A 19,619-nucleotide genomic window follows, 5' to 3' on the forward strand; every position below is an offset into this window, starting at 1 on the left:
GCGGTAGGTTGATCCACCAGGTCAATTTTTCTTTTTCTTTTTTATACTTTTAGGTACTATTATTATTTTTCACTAAACTTTTGTGATATTCATTTTTTTATGTTAGTACTCCTGTAGGAAAAAAGTTTTATTTATGACAAATGTTATCCATATATGGAGGGCAAAAATAAATTTCTAAATAATGTCTGACAGAATTAGCATACATTAAGACTTAAGATTGGGAAAAAACTAAGGGGAGTGTGAAATGAAAATAAATAATATTACAAAATTCATAAAATATAATTTTTTTATTTTTTATTTTATTTTTTAGGAGAGTTGACCCGCCAATCCATCATAAAAAAGGGCGGGTTGGACTTTTCAACCCATATTCAAGAGGCGGGGCGAGCCAACCCGTTTTGCCACCTGTACTCAAAAGGTTAAGTTGTTGAGTAAGACTACATTAATGATTTTATATATCTCTAACTTACCTCCCACACGAGAATCAATTGGGCATGAATGGTGGATAATACACCAGCGGCAGCCTACCTGTGTTAAGAAACTTCACAAGATTAATTAATTAATAATTAAACGGGAGTGGTGAGCATGGTAGTTAAAATCTCGATTTATCACTACAACTTTTTGTTTTTTTTTCCACCAAAATGGTTTTAACATATTCGAAGCGCTTTTAAGTTTTTACGATTTGTTAGGATTTTTTACGTTATAATTTTACGTTTTACGATTTTTTATTCTCCTTTCATTTTTACGTAAAATTTCATTTTTAACTACCTTGGTGGTGGTGATCGAAATCGTGACACCGAGACTTTGATACTATGTAAAAAATAAATTCAACCCAAATACTTAAGATGTTTGGTGAGGCTATATTAATAGTTTTATATATCTCTAACATAGCTATCGAAGTTAAATACATAATTTTAGTATTGCTTCTATTTTTCGGAATGAGCATTTCTTCATTTAATTTAACTAAGTTATAAAATGACTGTTCCATTCTATACTTTGATTTCACAAGAGCAGAATTCACCATTCTTTTATAAAGAAATGAGAATAGTTATTTCTTATTAAATCGAATGAATTGATACTTGTTTATTTTCTTAAATATATTCTCATTGCATAATTATAATTTCATTCCATTTAGTTTCTTATCAAATATAAAAGTACAATGAAATATAATAAAATTGATTAATTATATTACTAAGCAAACACCCTGGAACAAATGATCATTTGATTCAAAGCATTCAATTTCCATTCTAATTCCCACTTTAATTTTTGAAGTTGACAGTATAAGATTTGACAAATTAGGCGATGGAATATTATTTTATGAGGCCAAAGGGAGTGATAGAATGATTTAGGTGATAAGTATAAGAATTTGAGGGAATTAAGCAAGAGATAGAGCGTAGCTACAATTAGAAATGATTAATCCAATACCTGAAAAGTATAATGAAACATTGTAATATAAAAAAAAGGTGATATTTATTGAAAGGGTTAATGGTTATGCTAGTGCTTTGATTCCATTAACTATAGCATTTAGACATTTTAATTACCACGTGCTTAATTACTTATAATTAATCTAGTTATTGCTTTCCACGTCAAAACACAACTTATTTGACAATTTAAATTTTAGTATTTAAGTTTTGAATTGTTGACCTCTTTAGCTTTCATTACAATACACGTTCCTAACCACTTTGGCTGTGGTATAAAATTGAGGGTATAGATAAAATTTTGATATTCATTTGGTCATTATAATTTATAATTTTTATTTTTGGTATATTCATCCATTTAAATTCATAATCTTAGTTCTTGTTATTATATAATTAAAGTATTAATCTTATATTTTCCATTTTTTAGGTTTAAATCCTTATAATTTTTACTCATTAAGGTATCACCTTTTTATCTCCCATGAAGAATTGTTTCCTTATATTATTTCTACTTTTTATTTTTGGTAGAACCTTATAATATCCACTTATTAAGATATTTATCCTTAAAAAAGCAAAACAGAAACAAGTAAAAATACAAGAAATTAAACAATAAAAAATAAATAATAGGGATTAAAACTCAAATAAGTTAAAAGTATAAGAATAATTGAGTAAAATCATTTTTAAATTTTATAAAGATATACCTTCCATCAATTTTAGTCCTTTAAGAATTATACTTTAAATATCTAAAAATCTAATTTATCATTAAATGATATGAAAACTTCTATATATATGATGAACTTGTCTGGAGTTCGGTCAGTTTCGATTTCTTTTTTAATATTAAGTTGAATTATGTGCATTCTCGGTTCTCCAAAAACTAGATTAAACATATTTTTATCCCATATTTCCTTCCTTTTATTCGGTGAGGACTCTTATCAGTTTTCTACTCGTCCCTTTTTTCCACCTCATCTTGTGTTGATTCTGAGTTTCAACGTCTTTCAAAGGTTTTCATCATTTTACAGAATTCTACATTGGTTGTGTGTGTATATCTTGATCTGGCTAATACACATTCGACAGTCACCAAATGTGAAATTCCTTATGTGTCAACTTACATGCAATCAATATGAATATTTAGTTTTATTAATCCATATATGTTGACCATTGCGATTAGGTAGGATTCGAGAAAACATATATATATATGGTGCAGGGCTAAACGATAAAGTATATACCACTACCTTCAACTTTATTTTTCCTTTTGAATTTTCTTATTTAATTTTTGGCCAACTCATTTTTCAATCATTTGCATCTTTATATATATATATATATAGATTATTTTTATACCGATACACTCATTCTTATATCATTAATTTACTTATATTCATTGATTCACGTAATTAAAAAACTAGAGCAATTAGATAGATATGAAGTAGATTAATAAACAATATTGAAAATATAATTCATACTGATATAAAATTATCCCTATGTATATATTGCCGTCACCCCACTTTGCAGTTTGCCAACTTTTCTCCACTATATAAAGTTGTTAAATTTTGGGCCTCATATCATATCACAAACCAACTTCATTCCTCACTCTAAGTACAGTACAGCACATATATATACGATTACCTGTGCTTGGTAAAGATGGTGTACAAATCACCTGTGAAGCCATTGAAGATGGTCATGGCTACTTTGCTGACAGTGTTTTTGCTAATCGAGGTGATGGCATGCGGTTTCAGATACGGAGCAGATGGTTTAAACATGAACTACTACTTGATGAGTTGCCCTTTTCTTGAACCTGTTGTTAAGAACATTGTCAACAGAGCTTTGCAGGATGATCCCACCCTAGCAGCTGGCCTTCTTAGAATGCACTTCCATGACTGCTTCATAGAGGTTCTCTCTCTCTCTCTCTCTCAAAAATATATATATATATATATATATATATATATATATATATAGGGGATTATGGATATCATGTGACAGGAAAAATTTGTGTTTTCCTGTAGAGACATCAAAGGTGGGTCCAATCATTTTTAAAAAATAAAAAAGTTTGAGGCACGAGTTTCGATCTATCTATGACATGATATAAACAACTTCCTACAACATAACAATTATATATATATATATATATATATATATATATATATATATATATATATATATATATATATAGGGATAAATAAGAATCATATTGCATGTACAAAATTGGTGTCATGCAACTACTAAAGACAACGTAAAGCCATTGAATAGTGTGCCTTTTCAACTTTTTTTTATTATTATTTAACTTGTCTTTTCTTTGTAGGAAAAATATATATAATCATGTTGCATGATGAATCGAAAGCCCATATATATATATATATATATATATATATATATATATATATATATATATATATATATATATATATAGGGATAGGATCAACTTACACCGGTGTAAAAATAATAAATCTTACACCAAATTTTAACCATTGATTTTCGTGCATCCAATGGTTGAGATTTATTGGGAATTAAAAATTAATTAATGAGAGAGACATAATAAATCTTAACCGTTAGATACACAAAATCAATGGTTATGATTTGGTGTAAGACTTATCATTCTTACACCGGTGTAAGATGATCCTGCCCCATATATATATATATATATATATATTTATATGGAAAAGTGTGGTGTGTCCTTTTAAAAGATACACACTTAGATCATTTTAGGAGAGAGGTAGACACAAGAGGTGTGAGTTCCACTAAAAAAATATAAAGACAAATAAAATAAAAATGTAGATCTCATCTCTTTGTGTCTACCTCTCTTATAAAATGATCTAAGTGTATGTCCTTTAAAAGAATACACATATTTCCCATATATAAATATGGGGAAGATCCCTTTACAAACTTTTTTTATAAATTTTTGCAAATTACACTATGTATTCCCGAAAGTACATAGTGTAGTTTGTAAGAGTTTGTAAACAAAAAATTTGTAAATATAACTCTCTCATATATATATATATATATATACTTTGCATAGTCATTCACACGCACTTGAGCTGAAAATTATTGAGATATTCAAGTGTGATGAAATCTCACATTATTAATAGACTAAGTGAAGTACTTGATATAAATAGGGAAATTCATGAACCCAAAATCTTAAAGTGTTAAGTTGAAATATGGTATTAAGCCCACTTTCTATAATTGGTATAGCTTAGTCCATATGGGCTCCCCTGAAATAAGGAAAATATGATTTTATTGTATTCGTAATATATTTTATTATTGGGTTGAGACGTTAGACTCATTTATTACGGTTGGGTTAGCTTAGCTTATTGATGATAGTTCACCTACTCCGTTTAGAAATATGATTGTATTATTTTTAATTGTATTTGCAATATATCATATGTAGTTCCTGATTGGTTATGACTTATGACTTATAAGAAATGTTATGTTTTTATTTATAGTTACATATAAGATATTATAATATTTGTTTGAAACATAACCTTTAATTTGCCTTCCACTGTTCCACCCTCATACTTTCAATTATAATAGTAATATTTACACAAATTTTATTATCACAAATTCTTCATAAAGTTTAACTTGAGCCGTTAAATTACACATTAGTTTCACTGTAACTTTTCTCAAATGAGTCTGTCATAAAATTAGTAAAGATAAAGTGCAGATATGTTTATTCTTTCAACTGTATTCAGTAATATATTATTATTTCTTAGAACGTGAGTCGCCAATACGTGAAAGTGGTCACTCAACTATTTCTTGTCGCTAAAATGTTCACCACCGAAAGATGTTGTGAAGATCTTTCAACAAGGACAGACTCACCTAAATAGTTGCATGCATTTTCTAAATTATATAGCACTATACACAGTACCTGGTACATCAAAATTGTTTATTTTTGTCCACTAGGGATGTGATGGGTCAGTTCTGATTGACTCCACTAAGGATAATACAGCAGAAAAGGATTCACCAGCAAATTTGAGCCTCAGAGGCTTCAAAATCATAGATGACATCAAAGAAGAGCTTGAAAGACAATGCCCTGGCATGGTTTCATGCGCTGATATTCTTGCTATGGCTGCCAGAGATGCAGTTTTCTTTGTAAGATATTGAGGCTATTGTTTTCTATGTATATAAATATAACTCATTCTCCCTTCTTTTTTCTGGTGTAACGAATTAGTGATTATTGATGTAAGTTTGCTTGAAATTGATAATATTCTGAACAGGCTGGAGGTCCAGTGTATGACATACCTAAAGGAAGAAAAGATGGAAGAAGGTCTAAAATTGAGGACACTATCAATTTGCCATTCCCTACCTTCAATGCTTCTGAGCTCATTAATTTGTTCGGGAAACATGGCTTTTCTGCACAAGAGATGGTGGCTCTCTCTGGTACGTAAGCACATGCCTACAATTATAAGTGTTATGCTACCTTTTTCTGTTGTATAAATTCATAGTAAACATATTTCTAAATTAATAAGAATTCAATACCCGATCGATTTGGTTAACTTTATAGTTTGATTCTTTTCCTAGTTTAACATACACGTTTTATAGAATTTCCTTAGTAATTGCTTTGAATAGTATAAATTTACTTGAGCATAATCTAAGATACTCATATAATTGTATTAACATATTGTTAGAGAATTTTAATATAAAATTATTAATATAAACATCACTTATAGGCTTAATTAAGTTGTTTGGTTAAATTGACCATAATACATGGTATAAAGAATTTGTGATTAAATAGTCATGAGTTTAATATTCATCCCTCCATTCTTATAATAAGTATTTAATTGTGAAACTTTTTAAGTCCGATGTACCCTTATGTATATGGGTGTATTAGAAAAGCCTATTATAAAACAATTAATATAGAGATCACTTACAAGCTTTCAACTTATACCACCTCATTTGTTATTGATGTAAAATATGTGTACATCATTGTACCCAAAAAAATTAGAGTGAATATTCTTTTTGGTCCTTAGCAAATTTCACGAAATCCGCTTTAATCCCTAGCAAATAAAAAGACTATTCGTAGTCTCTGAAAAATTCAAAACGGACCAATTTATTTGAAATCGTGGTCCCTAACAAATTCAAAAAAGACCCACATTAATCCCTCAAAAAGACTAAAATAGGTCCACTTTGAATTTCTCAGGGATCACGAATAGCCTTTTTATTTGTCAGGGACTAAAACGAACATCGTAAAATTTGCTGAGGACCGAAAAGAGTATTTACTCAAAAAAATGTGTACATCTTAAAGGTAAAATAAGTCACTAGTCTAGTGGTGAGGGAGGTGAATAGTGGATAGTTGGTGATGTGTTCCATTCTCAATGTATTCAAAAAAAAAAAATATATATGTTTTGCCAAACTTTCATATCCAAGATGCATACAAATAAACCAAAAGTGTACAAATATGATGTTGGGCACTTGGATTATATATGCAGGGGCTCATACACTAGGAGTGGCAAGGTGTGCTTCTTTCAAGAACCGATTGAGCCAAGTTGATCCAACTTTGGATACAGATTTTGGCAAGACACTGTCCAAAACATGCAGTTCTGGCGACAACGCAGAGCAGCCATTCGATGCCACGAGGAACGATTTTGATAACCTTTATTTCAATGCTTTGATGAGGAAGAATGGGGTTCTTACTTCAGACCAAACACTGTACACTAGCCCCAAAACCAGGAACACTGTGAATGCTTATGCATTCAACCAAGCCATGTTCTTCTTTGATTTCCAACAAGCAATGGTGAAGATGGGCCTTCTTGATGTCAAAGAAGATTCCAAGGGTGAAGTACGAGAAAATTGCCGCAAAATAAACTGAATGAATTGCGGGCTTGTTATTGTTTTATCTTTTATGGCAAACTCTCAAAGCTTGCCGTTATAGTTTAAACGTACATTATATGCATATTATATAAATTAATGTGTATGGTTTGCTTTAAATTGTTTTCGTCGGGTGTATTTATATTTACAGTACAATATCAATATATCTACTCTATATTTCTGTGTTATCTAGGTGTTACATTTAAGATTTTATTCTGATGTTCACATTGATAAAATACAATAATACAATTGATGTTGATGACAATAAAGATGTAAATGGACATAGGGAATAACAGACAAGAGTTGTCATTGTTGGCCTTTTCACATTATTGGGCTTGAAAATTTATAACATTTAAGACTTTGAAAGAGATTTGGGCTTTGACTTAACCAAATAATTTGGTTGTCCTTATATATAATTGCATTGATGAGAATCTTATTATAATCTGTTTTAATAATCAGCGAGTAATTGGTAACATTAATCATATCATCGTATGCCGAAAATAAAGGAAGAAACCAAGATTAGCCGCCAATAAAATCCACCAGTCACCCTTTTATTATAATAATGAACATACTAGCTAGGTATCAATTGCTGTGTGCTTTTCTACGCCATACAATGATCATGGAAACATCAATTAGTACCTAAGATAATCATAATTAAAACCTAATTGTATTTTAATCCCTCTTTTTACAATTGGTATCCTAAGCTCTAAGCTTAACATTAATCTTACCGGTGGAGATCTGCATTCTATTATAGGGCTCATCAAATTACAAAAGTTAATTTCTTTCTGCGCGTGCGCCCGACCAATATTGTTTTTCCACTCAGCAAGATCTAGCAATTTTTTCATCACACCTTGAACTACGAATCAATGAAATGTAACTAAAACCTAAGTATTGTATGACCTTATTGTTGCGCAGTTTCATAAATAAAACCACTTTTATCCCTATCTATTGGCAGCCGAAACCTTCAACGAGGACACTATTTATCTACGTTTTTTTTGGTACAATATTTATCTACGTTTTTACTGTAGGGGACAGTTATATTGCCTATTATTTTAATTTTTTTTCGCTATTCAATTAGATTTAAATTAATGATTTTAAACACCAAAAAATTAAATAAAAGAAACAATTGTTACCTTTTCTCTCTTCTAAACACAATAAAATTTTAAAATTGTTATACTGGAAGCCCCACACCTAGATAATTCATAAAAAAGAGAGGAAAAAAAGATAAAATTATTTGTCATTTTAAAATGAGTAAAAGATTTCTCTAGTCACCAGAGATAAAATTATCTCTAGTGAGCTCAAAACGACGTCGTTTTGGGACGGAAATCAAGATTTTTTGTAATTATAATATATTTCGGAGTTATATTAGTCTTTGTCTTTAAAAAATTTTAATCTTATAACACAAAACGACGTCGTTCTGACCTCACTGGAGATAATTTTATCTCCGGTGACTGGAGAAATACTTTTCCCTTTTAAAATACACAATTTTGTGCCATTTTTAATAAAATTATGTCGTTTTGATATGTATTTGGTGACTTTTTATATTTTCTCTCTTCAATACACATTAAAACGACGTAGTTTAATTAAAAATGACACAAAGTTGTATTCTTAAAATGACAAATATTTTTCCAAAGAGAGAGAACTAGATGCAAAAAAATTTAAATTTTTTTCTCAGTATTCTCATAAATTTTAACTCTTTCAATCAATTATGAAATTAATTCCGAGATAGAACTTAATCACTATTAAAGCTTTTAATCTCTTCACGGAATGATTCTCTCTCCATTTTTAATATTAAATACAGATGTTGCCGCCTATGTGTCAATATATGACACGTGGTTGTTTACGTATCTAAACATGGGAAATTTTTAAAATAGTCCGAGACTATCAAATTTGTTTGTGGTCCTTTTCCTTTTTTGATAAAAAAAGGTACCCTTAAACCCTTCCCTTTTCTTATATTTCTCATTTAATCCCTTTTGTTTTCTATTTTTAGGAAGGAGCAACATGTTCGGGGACCGTAAGAGAAACGATCCTAAACATGAGTACATCTTTTTTTCTAAAAATAATTGAGTAAATTTCACAAATTCACTATCTAGTTTTTGTTTATGCAAAGTTTTTTTTCTTTCTATTTTTTGAAATTTAATATATAAAGTAACTAATATTGATATAGTATTGAGAGGTTTAGATAATTTATATAAAAAAAAATCTAATATATAAGAGATGAGGAATTAAGAGGACAGTACAGCCTTTTTTCAAATTATATGCAAAAATGTTTACCAAAATAAAAAAATTATATACCAAAATTATACGGGATAATTTTAATATATATAATTATTAAAAAGGATATGTGATAATAGTTATAACTATTGATAGTGGATTAGTGGGGTGGATCGAGTGGGATTGAGGTTAACTTCTGTTTTTTTTTTTTAAATAAGGAATCCTGATTTTTATAAATAAGTAATATTTCAAATTTTTTAAAAAAAAAATATTCTTTTTAAAAAATTATTATCGAGATGTATAAAATTACTCAAAAGAATTTTTAAAAAAAAATATCTTTTCTAAAATAAAATAAAATAAAACTATCCAAACGCATAAAGACTACTCACCTTCCCAGTACCATCTATTATTTTATTTTTATCAGTTCTAGTCTGCTACTCAAGTTTTTTGGTAAAATAAACCCTTTGGCCTTTGCAACCTTTGAAACAAAATAACAATACTTAAACTATTCTATTTTAAAGAAGGGGATGGATCCGTTTACAAATTTTTTTTGAAAATTTTTACAAATTACACTATGTTTTTTCGGGAGAACATCGTGTAACCAGTGTTTTCGCGGGAGACCATAGTGTAGTTTGTAAGAATTTATAAACAAAAAAATTTATAAATATAACATGTCCCTTAAAGAGCTATATAATTTGATATAACAACAAATACGAGGTATGAATTATATAACACTGGCTCTCCGGAAAGCACGGACACGCTCCAAATTGGAAAATTTGCGTGTCGGACACGTGTCCGACACGGACATGCTCGGACACACATCCGACATGGGGTCAATATTTGAGGACACGCAGTCAACTCTCTGACACGTTCTGACACATTTTTCTGACACGCAGTCAACTTTTTCTGACACGCGATCAACGCTCGGACACGTTTTTTTTTTAAAATTCTAATTTTATTTTGTTAGCTAAATATAAGAGAAATAATTTATAAATTAATTTTTTTCTGTTATAAAATTTGACACGAGAAATTAACAAAATACGAAAAATTATTTATATTTATATTTATGTTATGAAATTTAAATATTTGATTGGTTATATGACTTATTATGGACTCTTATATGTATTAAATATAAATTATATTATATATATTAAAAAATTTATTTAATATCAAAATATGTCCCAACGTGTCGAAATATGACATTTTTTAGAATTAACGTGTCGTCGTGTCGTGTTGTGTCCCGTGTCCGTGTTGTGTCCCGTGTCCCGTGTCCGTGCATCATAGTTGGTTGTCCCCTGTTATTTCAACGTTAGAAAATTCATATTCTACAGTCTTCAATCAAAACTTATATTAAGGAATAAATAACAGAAAATAATGCTCCCTTCTATTCTGTTCTGAGCAGTGTTATTGAACCCGACCCGGGTACCAACTCAGGTATCTCGGGTATCTCTGGATCATTGATTAGATCGATTGACCTGTGTATGTATATATATGGGTTTGATGTTTGTCATTTAAAATGACACAAGTTATGTCATTTTAGGAGAGAGATAGACACAAGAAATGAAAATCATGAGAGAGAAAGTGGTTGATTTTTTTTTAAATTTAAATTTTAAATAAAAATTATTATTATGTATCTATCTCTCTCTTAAAATGACATAACTTTATGTCATTTAAAATGAGAAATATTTTTTTCATATATATATTTCATATCTAAAATGAGTTAAACAAGATTCACTATGTATATTCTCATATCTAAAATGAGTTAAACAAGATTCACTAAATAAGCTAAAAAATTACCCAATCAAACAACTTTTACAAGTTCATGAAGTACAAATAAATGAAAATGTACGTTATTACTGTGTCAATTTAAATTGCAACTCAGAATTTCCATATGCATTCCTCTCAATGACATTGAACTCATATTTTTCAAATTCATTTACATTAACATATGTCATAGTCTCTTAATTTATTGTTCCGCAAATTGCTTCAGTATTTGGAAGCTAAAATTTGATGTTGTTGTATAAGAGTATATTAGTAAATAAAATTACAAAAAAAATTAAAAAAAGTTTTATATTTTTTTTCTGACAAGATGAAACAATTTTAATTTTTGGATTTTTTTTTATATATATAAATGCATGACCCGACCAGGTCACCGGTTTTAACCGAATTTAGCTGAGTTTTGAATGAATTTGACCGAATCCGATGCATGATCAGTCCAATGCTTGACGTCAGGTTTCAGATGGGGCCGGTTTCACAACAATGGTTATGGTTACATATTTTCTTGAAAGAAAGGGGTTTTAGTCACCATTCTAACATGTACGTGTTCTGCAAGACCCTCCTCAACAAGCCATGTATGCTGCATCTCAACATTAGCGAATGCTGTACAGCAAATAAATTTTCCTCAGTCGATTAATAACAATCAAGAAATTGACACAAGACAACTAAATCTGTAGATTGATGTGAACATAGCCAACTCTTTTGCACCCAAACTAAACCACATTACATCATTCTCACGAAATTAAACAAAGAAGGATCAAGGACACATGACCCAAAAATATTAAAATATACAAATACTCTGAAAGTTAAATAAACGAAACAAAATAGGAAAGATAGTTTAGTAAAACAAAGGAGAAAACTAAACCAACCTTAAACAATAACAACTTAAAGAAAAGAAATTGCCTCATCCTAGCAAGCTAGTAGAGAGATTTCTCTTGGCAAAAGTGTTCTTGTTATTTTGCATCCACACTTTGAGGACTCTTCTCTTGATTCCAATCTCTTTGCAAAACTTCTGCACTACAGATTCATCTAGCTTCTGTATCCTCCACCCTGCCTTTTCTGCAAAACACAGCAACTTCTCCTTCTGTTCTTGTGTGAACTTGGTTCTGATTCTCTTCTTCCCCTTCTCAGTTGAATTTTCATCCTTCTTAATCCCATCTTCATAGTCCTTCTCATCAGAATGATCAGAAGGACTAATTGACCCACTTTTGTTGGGAAATAAATGAGCCAAAATGGGATTTGTCTGAGTAGTAGTATCAGGAATCAGTGAAAGAACATAATGCTGAGAAGGGCAATTAGAATCAGAATCTATCTCTTTTCTGTGAAAGTTTCTGTGACAAATGCAAGCTGAACACTTGAGAGCCTCAAGGGTTCCTTCTTCACCAACAGGCAAGAACTCACCACACCCATCAGTTGCATTGCCACCAATTGCAGCTGCATGGTTCTTGAGACATTCCTTGTATCTTATTACCTTTTTCTCTGGCTTCTTGTCAACATGAAAATTGTTAGACTCCATGTTCTTTAGAAACTTCTACAAATGAATGACTATTGATAAGAGAATGAACAAAGGAAAACCTTCATTCTATGATTAGGAAGATAGATTGAAGCAAATGAGAAGAAATATGTTATATATATTGAGGAGGTCTTGATTGTGAATTTTGCAAGTGAAGCAACAAAAGGAATTGTATAGTATATATATATAATATTATTGAGGAGGAGGTGTATGTAATGGACGTTTACCATATACCACTAAAATGAGTTTGTTGGCTGATTGACTCTTTTGCGTTGAATTGGAAGAAATTTTATGTGAATATCCCATCTGCTATATTTGTTGTATTCAAAAAGAAAAAAAATCTTTTATATTTATTCACTCAATTAATACTACAATTGTGAATCAATAATTATAATAATTGTGAATTATTAATTATCAATTAATACTAATTATTAATTATTACAATTAATAACTACAATTCACTAATTACTAAAATTAAAATCCAATAATTAAATTACTAATCATTAATTATATTATAAATTAATGATTTTTAATTTAATTATTGACTTTTAATTTTAGTAATCCATAATTTCTAATTATTAATTGTAGTAATTGGTGATTTGTAATTAATAATTAAAATATTTTGTAAATCATTTATAATCAATTATTGAATTCACATAATTTTATTTTATTTTTGGTAAGCTATTCACATAATATTTTTATTAATGGATTTACACAACTCTTGCCTGGCGAATTATCCATAAATACTAAGCACTTATTAACACATTATACATAAAATTTGTATTAATGATTAATTAATTCTTAGTATTGATCATGAATTATTAATATAGTAATTAATAATTGTAATAATATATTAATTTTTTTTTTAATAAAACCCCAAATAACCCACCCAAAAAAAAAACTTCAACCTATTCTGTGATAAATTTTAAAATTATTATGTACTTTGTGTTAAACTAATGATGAATATATCCTAGTTTTACATTTTTTAAGACAAATTCATTTTGAAGACAATTATTCTCAAAATATTATTTTATTAATTACTTTTGCTAGAAAAGTAGATCAGAAAGTTAACGGTTCATAGATATATGTTGTCTTGTCTCTGTAAGTGACTAAGTGTATGAGAGAGATAGAGAGGAGGGGGGGGTCTTAATTACAACGGAATAAAGAAAGCACAAATGTCATTAGAGACAATTAAAAAGTTGAGAGTGCATGTTGTTGCTTTGCTTAGCATACACTGTTAGACGCCAATCTTAGGCAATTAGAAAGTGTTGTCCTTTTAAAAGTATTAAGCTTAAATTAATAAAAGGATTACCAACCAAAAATAAGAAAAGAAGAAAAATTAAACAGGAAGCCGAAGGAGAATATTTGTGGAGATCCATTGCTTCGCAACAAGTGCATTACTTTAATTAAAGAGGGTTGGACTGTCCTAGATTTGGTTTGTTGTCCCCACTCTGCTTTGGTATACCAACGTTCTATAAAGGTATAATTTAGTATAAAAAGGTAGAGATCATTTTCAGTTTCTATGTCCAAACAAGCTTAATAGAAAAGTCTTGATTTTTTAACATAAACTTTTTTCACATTATTTTTAAACTACTTTCAGTTTTTTTTCAATAAAGATATTGGTCCTATTTAATTTGTAAAAGAAACAATACTTTAGTGTGTGAGTCTCGAAAATACGTACGTCGGATGTTAAATGTAAAAAAATTCAATAAAAGCTAAATGATGTAAGAAAAATTAATCATAACAGAGATATAGAAATAGAAAATCAACATTTTATTTACACAAAGTAGATATATAGCGTACTATTTTTGTTTTATCCAAACATCAAATGATGGCAGAGGTCATAGCACAGAATATTAAGACATCTTTTTTGTGAACTACGCGCATCAACAAATATTGCCGTTTAGTTTGACCTCAGTCGGGTTAATATTATTATATATCCTCAAAAAGTAAAGTAAGAAGTTAATATTCTTCACTTTCTACAAGTAAATGGTGATGTCCGTATTAAGACTATAAAACGAAACTAATTTCAAAGGAAAAATAACCAAAAAGGTTTGGAGGAAATAAACCATAAGGTTAATTAGTACAATATTATGTATATTCACTCCTAACACTTCCTAAGTGCACAGAGAATTCATTATCATAAAAGAGTGCCTCGATCATTCAAGTCGTGTCTTATCCTTTGAAAAGTAAACCAGTAATAGTAGTTATAATAATTATATTAAGTCCTGCATATTTACTATTAATTAATATATAGCTTTTGAATAACAATAATCACTGAGCAAGAAGAAGCTGCGAATTGTCATCTACCATGTTATTGGCTTATTGCAACCAATTATTAAGCCCTAAGCACAAGTGGCAACCTATAATAAGACCACTCTATACCGCCGATTGATGCAACACCTGAAATAATCATAGCCAATGTGCATGTTTTTTTTTTTGGTTGATTAAGGTATTTTCTTGTTGACAGTTGAAGATTAATCTTTTCGAGACAGGAATTAATTCTTTTGAGGTAGGAGATAATATGAAGTTAATAAACTTCTTTCAATAAAGTATTTTCTATACACATGGACAGATATAGAATCCAAACATGTTTAAGAAATCAAACTATTTACTAATTGCTTTATTGGCATTGATATGTTATTTTTACAATTGTATAGATCGAGATATATAATATTAGAGTTTAATAATAAGCCCTTATAACTATTGATGTCAATTTTTGACTCTCCATTATATCTATCTATTGGATAAAAGTATAAAATTTCTTTTATCTGTACATAAAATTAATCTCATTAATTGCAAAGAGAAATATCTTGTAAACTTGACCTGGCATTGGAAGTAATAGAATGGGTATTTTTTGGTGTGGATGTGTGATGCCAAGGTAAAGAGTGGTTAGAATTACGTGCAGTTCTCCAGGTCAGTAAAAGCGATAAAAAGCTTATTACAAAAAAAAAAAAAAAAAAAAAAAAAAAGAAGCGATAAAAAGCTTTTGATTTGTCAAGGCCCTGAGTGGTCCAACGTATTACATTTATAATTAGGAGAAACACCACTCAACATTAACTATGTTTTTCTTTTATTGTTATCAATGATTCAATGCTAACAATAGGATACTGACCCCATTATAGGGTTCATGATATGGGCATATGCATTGCCACTAATTGAACGTAGAAGAAGTCAATGAATATTAATATATAGGCTTTTCTTTACCAAATTTTTTTTTTAAAAATTATTGAATTAATTCTTCGTGGAAATTATTTATCAAAATAATCAGTATTAATTCATCCAAGGGAGACTACGGGTCGCCTTATAAATTTCACTCCATTTTTTATGTATCCTTTGACTTTATATAAAATAATATTAAATTTATCAATTTAAATAATAATCAATACCGTGAATAATTTTCAATTATTTAATATGGTCTTTTGGAATTCCTATAAATTTAAAACGTCATATTTACGGTTAATAACAACAATTTTACTATTGATTTTTTTCCTTTCTTTATTCGTTCAAAAAAATTCATCAGATATAATGAATATTTGTTATCATATTTTACAAATTATGTTTTAAAAATTACGAAAAGATGATAAAAAAATTATAATTAAAAATATTATTGGGCACTTCCATTGTAGTACTTTCAGCAAACAAGAATGATGTTTTTTCATCATTTTGATTATGGGTTTTATTAATCTCTTTTTGCATAAGATGGGTATCTTATGTTGTAGAGAGAAACTGGGTGGGTCCCACAATTACAAGAAAAAAGAAAAAGAAAAAAAAAGTGAGGTGCGAAAATCGAAGTGAGAGAAAATGAGATAAGTTACCCCATGTAAAAGGAGAGTAATATTTCCCTTTGATTATATTATAAGTTGTTCTAATATAACTAGAAACTCCTCCTAGCATCTAATTACTCTTGCTTGCTAATCTCTCAGCTGTTGGGAGACCTCGTGCTTTGAGTTGCAATAGTTAAGTTGTTTTATGTTCTTTTTTTGTTTTGTGGCTTATGCCTTTTATTTATAAAAAAAAAAAAAAAAGTTGTTCTAAAATCAAAAATATCTTGGATCCAATTAATTAATTAAAATATATATATAAATGTTTTGAATATATACTTATAAATAAATTATTTTATTTTTCAACCAAAAAAAAAGTATTTTATTCATTAACATGTTTATGTTATTTCTCACTCTAATTTCAATACGTTATAATATTGATTACAAAAATATTTCTATTAAGGATTAAAAATGAAATATATTTTTTAAATATTTCTTTTAAACAATAAACAGCATAATATATATATTTTCTAAATAGACATTATTCGGGGGGGAAAAACTCCCACATGTCACATAATCAAAATAATCATTTATATATCAGCATCTTTTATTTTGACAAATTATTTTTGAGTTCGTAAAGATTTCAAAAAAATGCAATAAACAAATTACAATTATTTAAATTTTTAAATTTAATTAAACTGATTTAATATCAAAATAATAATACCAATTTTTAATTTAATGTCAAAATAATAATATATGGAGTGAGAAAATAAGAATGGAAAAGATAGTAAATTTTGGGACGAATCACTAAGATGTTGTACGGCTCATGTTAAAATTAAATATCCTTACATATATCAACTGTTAATTTAAAGACTAAAATAATTAAGTTATGACTTGCTAGCTATCCAATAATTTCTCTAAAATAGTCTTCCTGTTATAAAGGCTTGGTTTAACCGGTTCACATCAAGCACAATTGTTCCAATGGGCCACAACAGCGAAACAAAGCATGCAATAAAAATTGAAAACAAAGTTAATACTTCAATGGTGATGTGATACTGAAGGATAAGGGATCAACAATTATTGTATTTGGCAAAACGCAATGATTATAGGTGCCTGTATTACAATGAAACTACTTATCAAGTTCCATGAGAAAAAGATTGCACTTTATATTGCTATAGGCCACAATAACAAACAAAGTATCAATATGGGTAGACTTCATTGCAAGGTATGACAAGAATTAATAAAATTTAAATTACTATGAAATTCAGATAAAACAAGTTACTTTTTTGGACAAATAAGTGAAATTTCTTTGAAATGACCTATTTGGGAGGGTTAACGGTGGGTGCTCACCTAGCTTAGGCTGGTACTTCATAAACAACGTTAAACACAAGTTGCATTAATTAAACGATTAAGTTATCATCTAATATGTGTAGGTAGAACTTTATTCCCATAGATTTATATAAATTGTAAAATATATGGTTTTATTAGTCGAAAAGAATTTTTATTGTATAAGATTTATAAATTATTTTCAAATTTTCACTTAAGCTTTTGGGATTGTAGTTGTATTGGTGGCTTGATGCTTCGACAGTAATTCAGTATCAGAATTTTTTTGTCAGAGCGGTTTAGGTTTCAGATTTCAATCTTCACTATCCAGTGTCAATTTGAGCCCACAAATAGTACCAAGTCACCAACTATGAATCACAAAAAAAAGAGAAATTTACAATAAAAATTAGTAGATCATAACAACACTAATTTTATTTGAATACATGAACTACAGCAGAACAGAGAAGCTATACCATGTATCAACCGGCTGCAGTAAAACCAAAAGAGGCATAAGAAAATAGAACCACCATCCCAACTATCATGAATAACTTTGGCCTTTGAGTTTTCACCAGCAGCCTAATGGGCCACTGAAGCTATTTCCCAAAGTGTACACAAGGAAGAGAATAGAAAAGAGCCCAGCCCAACACATGAAGAGCATCAGTCAGATGAGGAAGTGTCAAGCCCAGCCCAAGCAAATAACCAAGCAGACCGAGCTCGAGATAGGACTGCCAATATGAGAGTACTGATGCAACGAGTTCCAAATGCTGATGACTATCAGAAAAGTAGAGTGGGCCAGGAGGATGATAGAAGCACAAAGTTAGTTATGCACATATGGGACAGATGGCATATGTTGAATGGCTCTTGGGAAATTGGAAGCAAAAACAACGTGAATGAAGTTAAATATTGGAGGTGAGAGCGTGAAAAAGGGGTGAAGATTTTTATCTGCTCAAGGAGAGGGGAGATGGCTACTCTGCAAACGGGCGTTGTTTTGTAGAGGAAGCTGGGGAATTGGAGAAATATCAAGAAGGTGTCCTCATTCTGTTATTATCTTTTCTAGTTAATTAGTTATGTAAATTGCTGCAATGTAGCAGTGATAGTAGTAGTGTCTGTAGTTGTTACTTCAATGTGTAATAAGTCTCTCTGTCACGATGGTGAAGAGTAGCATGTTGGTTTCCTTTTCTGTAATTAGATAATGGTGAATGATGAGTTCATCTGAATATATAAAAAGAGTCACTGAGGTATTTCAGTAAATTTGCTGTTGTTTATCATTACTGCTTTCCTGCCGATTTTACAATGATTCAGAAAAAAGTGATCCTTAGATAGCTTGCCAGGGTACCATCAAATTGGTATCAAAGCTCTATTGATCCTAAAAATTTAAAAAAAAAAAAATGTATATGGTTCTAACCAGAATGGAATCACGAATTGAGAATCTGGAAAGAGGTAGCATTCGAGTAGACGAACGTCTAGGAGGAATCGAGGACTCCATTCATCAGCTCAGTGCAACAGTAGTGGAACTTGTTGATAGTGTAAACGTATTAAGAATGGAGGATAGAGGGACAAGGAGTAGGAGTGGAAACAGAGAGCGAAGCCCACACACCGAGCTGAATAGAGAAGAAAGGGAAAGAGACAGGGTCAATCATACCCGAGATGAAGAACGAGCACGGAGAGTAGAGCTTCCATATTTTAATGGCGAAGACTCCTATGGGTGGTTGTACAGAGTTGAACATTATTTCAGGATCAATCATATTCCAACAGAAGAACATGTGGAGACGGCCGCCATTTGTTTAGAAGGAAGGGCATTAAATTGGTTTCAATGGTGGG

The 19,619-nt window shown here is 29.8% G+C and overlaps 2 protein-coding genes across 2 annotated transcripts; one reads left to right on the forward strand and one right to left on the reverse strand.

The window, feature by feature from the left end:
• The first annotated feature begins 3,050 nt into the window (after positions 1-3,050).
• Positions 3,051-7,354, forward strand: LOC133294111 (peroxidase 47-like). The gene is made up of 4 exons (XM_061492768.1): positions 3,051-3,299; positions 5,304-5,492; positions 5,618-5,780; positions 6,830-7,354. The coding sequence occupies exons 1-4, from the start codon at positions 3,051-3,053 to the stop codon at positions 7,207-7,209; spliced, it is 981 nt and encodes a 326-aa protein (XP_061348752.1). The 3' UTR covers positions 7,210-7,354.
• A 4,748-nt stretch (positions 7,355-12,102) lies between these two features.
• On the reverse strand, positions 12,103-12,714 carry LOC133294113 (zinc-finger homeodomain protein 3-like). Its single transcript, XM_061492770.1, has one exon. It carries the CDS (start codon positions 12,712-12,714, stop codon positions 12,103-12,105), a length of 612 nt encoding a protein of 203 aa, XP_061348754.1.
• Between the last annotated feature and the right edge of the window lie 6,905 nt (positions 12,715-19,619).

The sequence above is a fragment of the Gastrolobium bilobum genome, unplaced genomic scaffold (assembly GCF_033153095.1).
Source record: "Gastrolobium bilobum isolate Gb01-03AN ecotype WA unplaced genomic scaffold, APGP_CSIRO_Gbil_v1 utg64140, whole genome shotgun sequence".
Classification (NCBI taxonomy): domain Eukaryota; kingdom Viridiplantae; phylum Streptophyta; class Magnoliopsida; order Fabales; family Fabaceae; genus Gastrolobium; species Gastrolobium bilobum.

What these genes read in the sequence shown, in the direction of transcription:
- LOC133294113 (XM_061492770.1), bottom strand. Translation starts at nt 12,714, where the DNA reads ATGGAGTCTAACAATTTTCATGTTGACAAGAAGCCAGAGAAAAAGGTA.
- LOC133294111 (XM_061492768.1), top strand. Translation starts at nt 3,051, where the DNA reads ATGGTGTACAAATCACCTGTGAAGCCATTGAAGATGGTCATGGCTACT. An exon ending in TCCATGACTGCTTCATAGAG is followed by an intron (nt 3,300 to 5,303) that starts GTTCTCTCTCTC and finishes TTTGTCCACTAG; the next exon opens with GGATGTGATGGGTCAGTTCT. An exon ending in AGAGATGGTGGCTCTCTCTG is followed by an intron (nt 5,781 to 6,829) that starts GTACGTAAGCAC and finishes TTATATATGCAG; the next exon opens with GGGCTCATACACTAGGAGTG.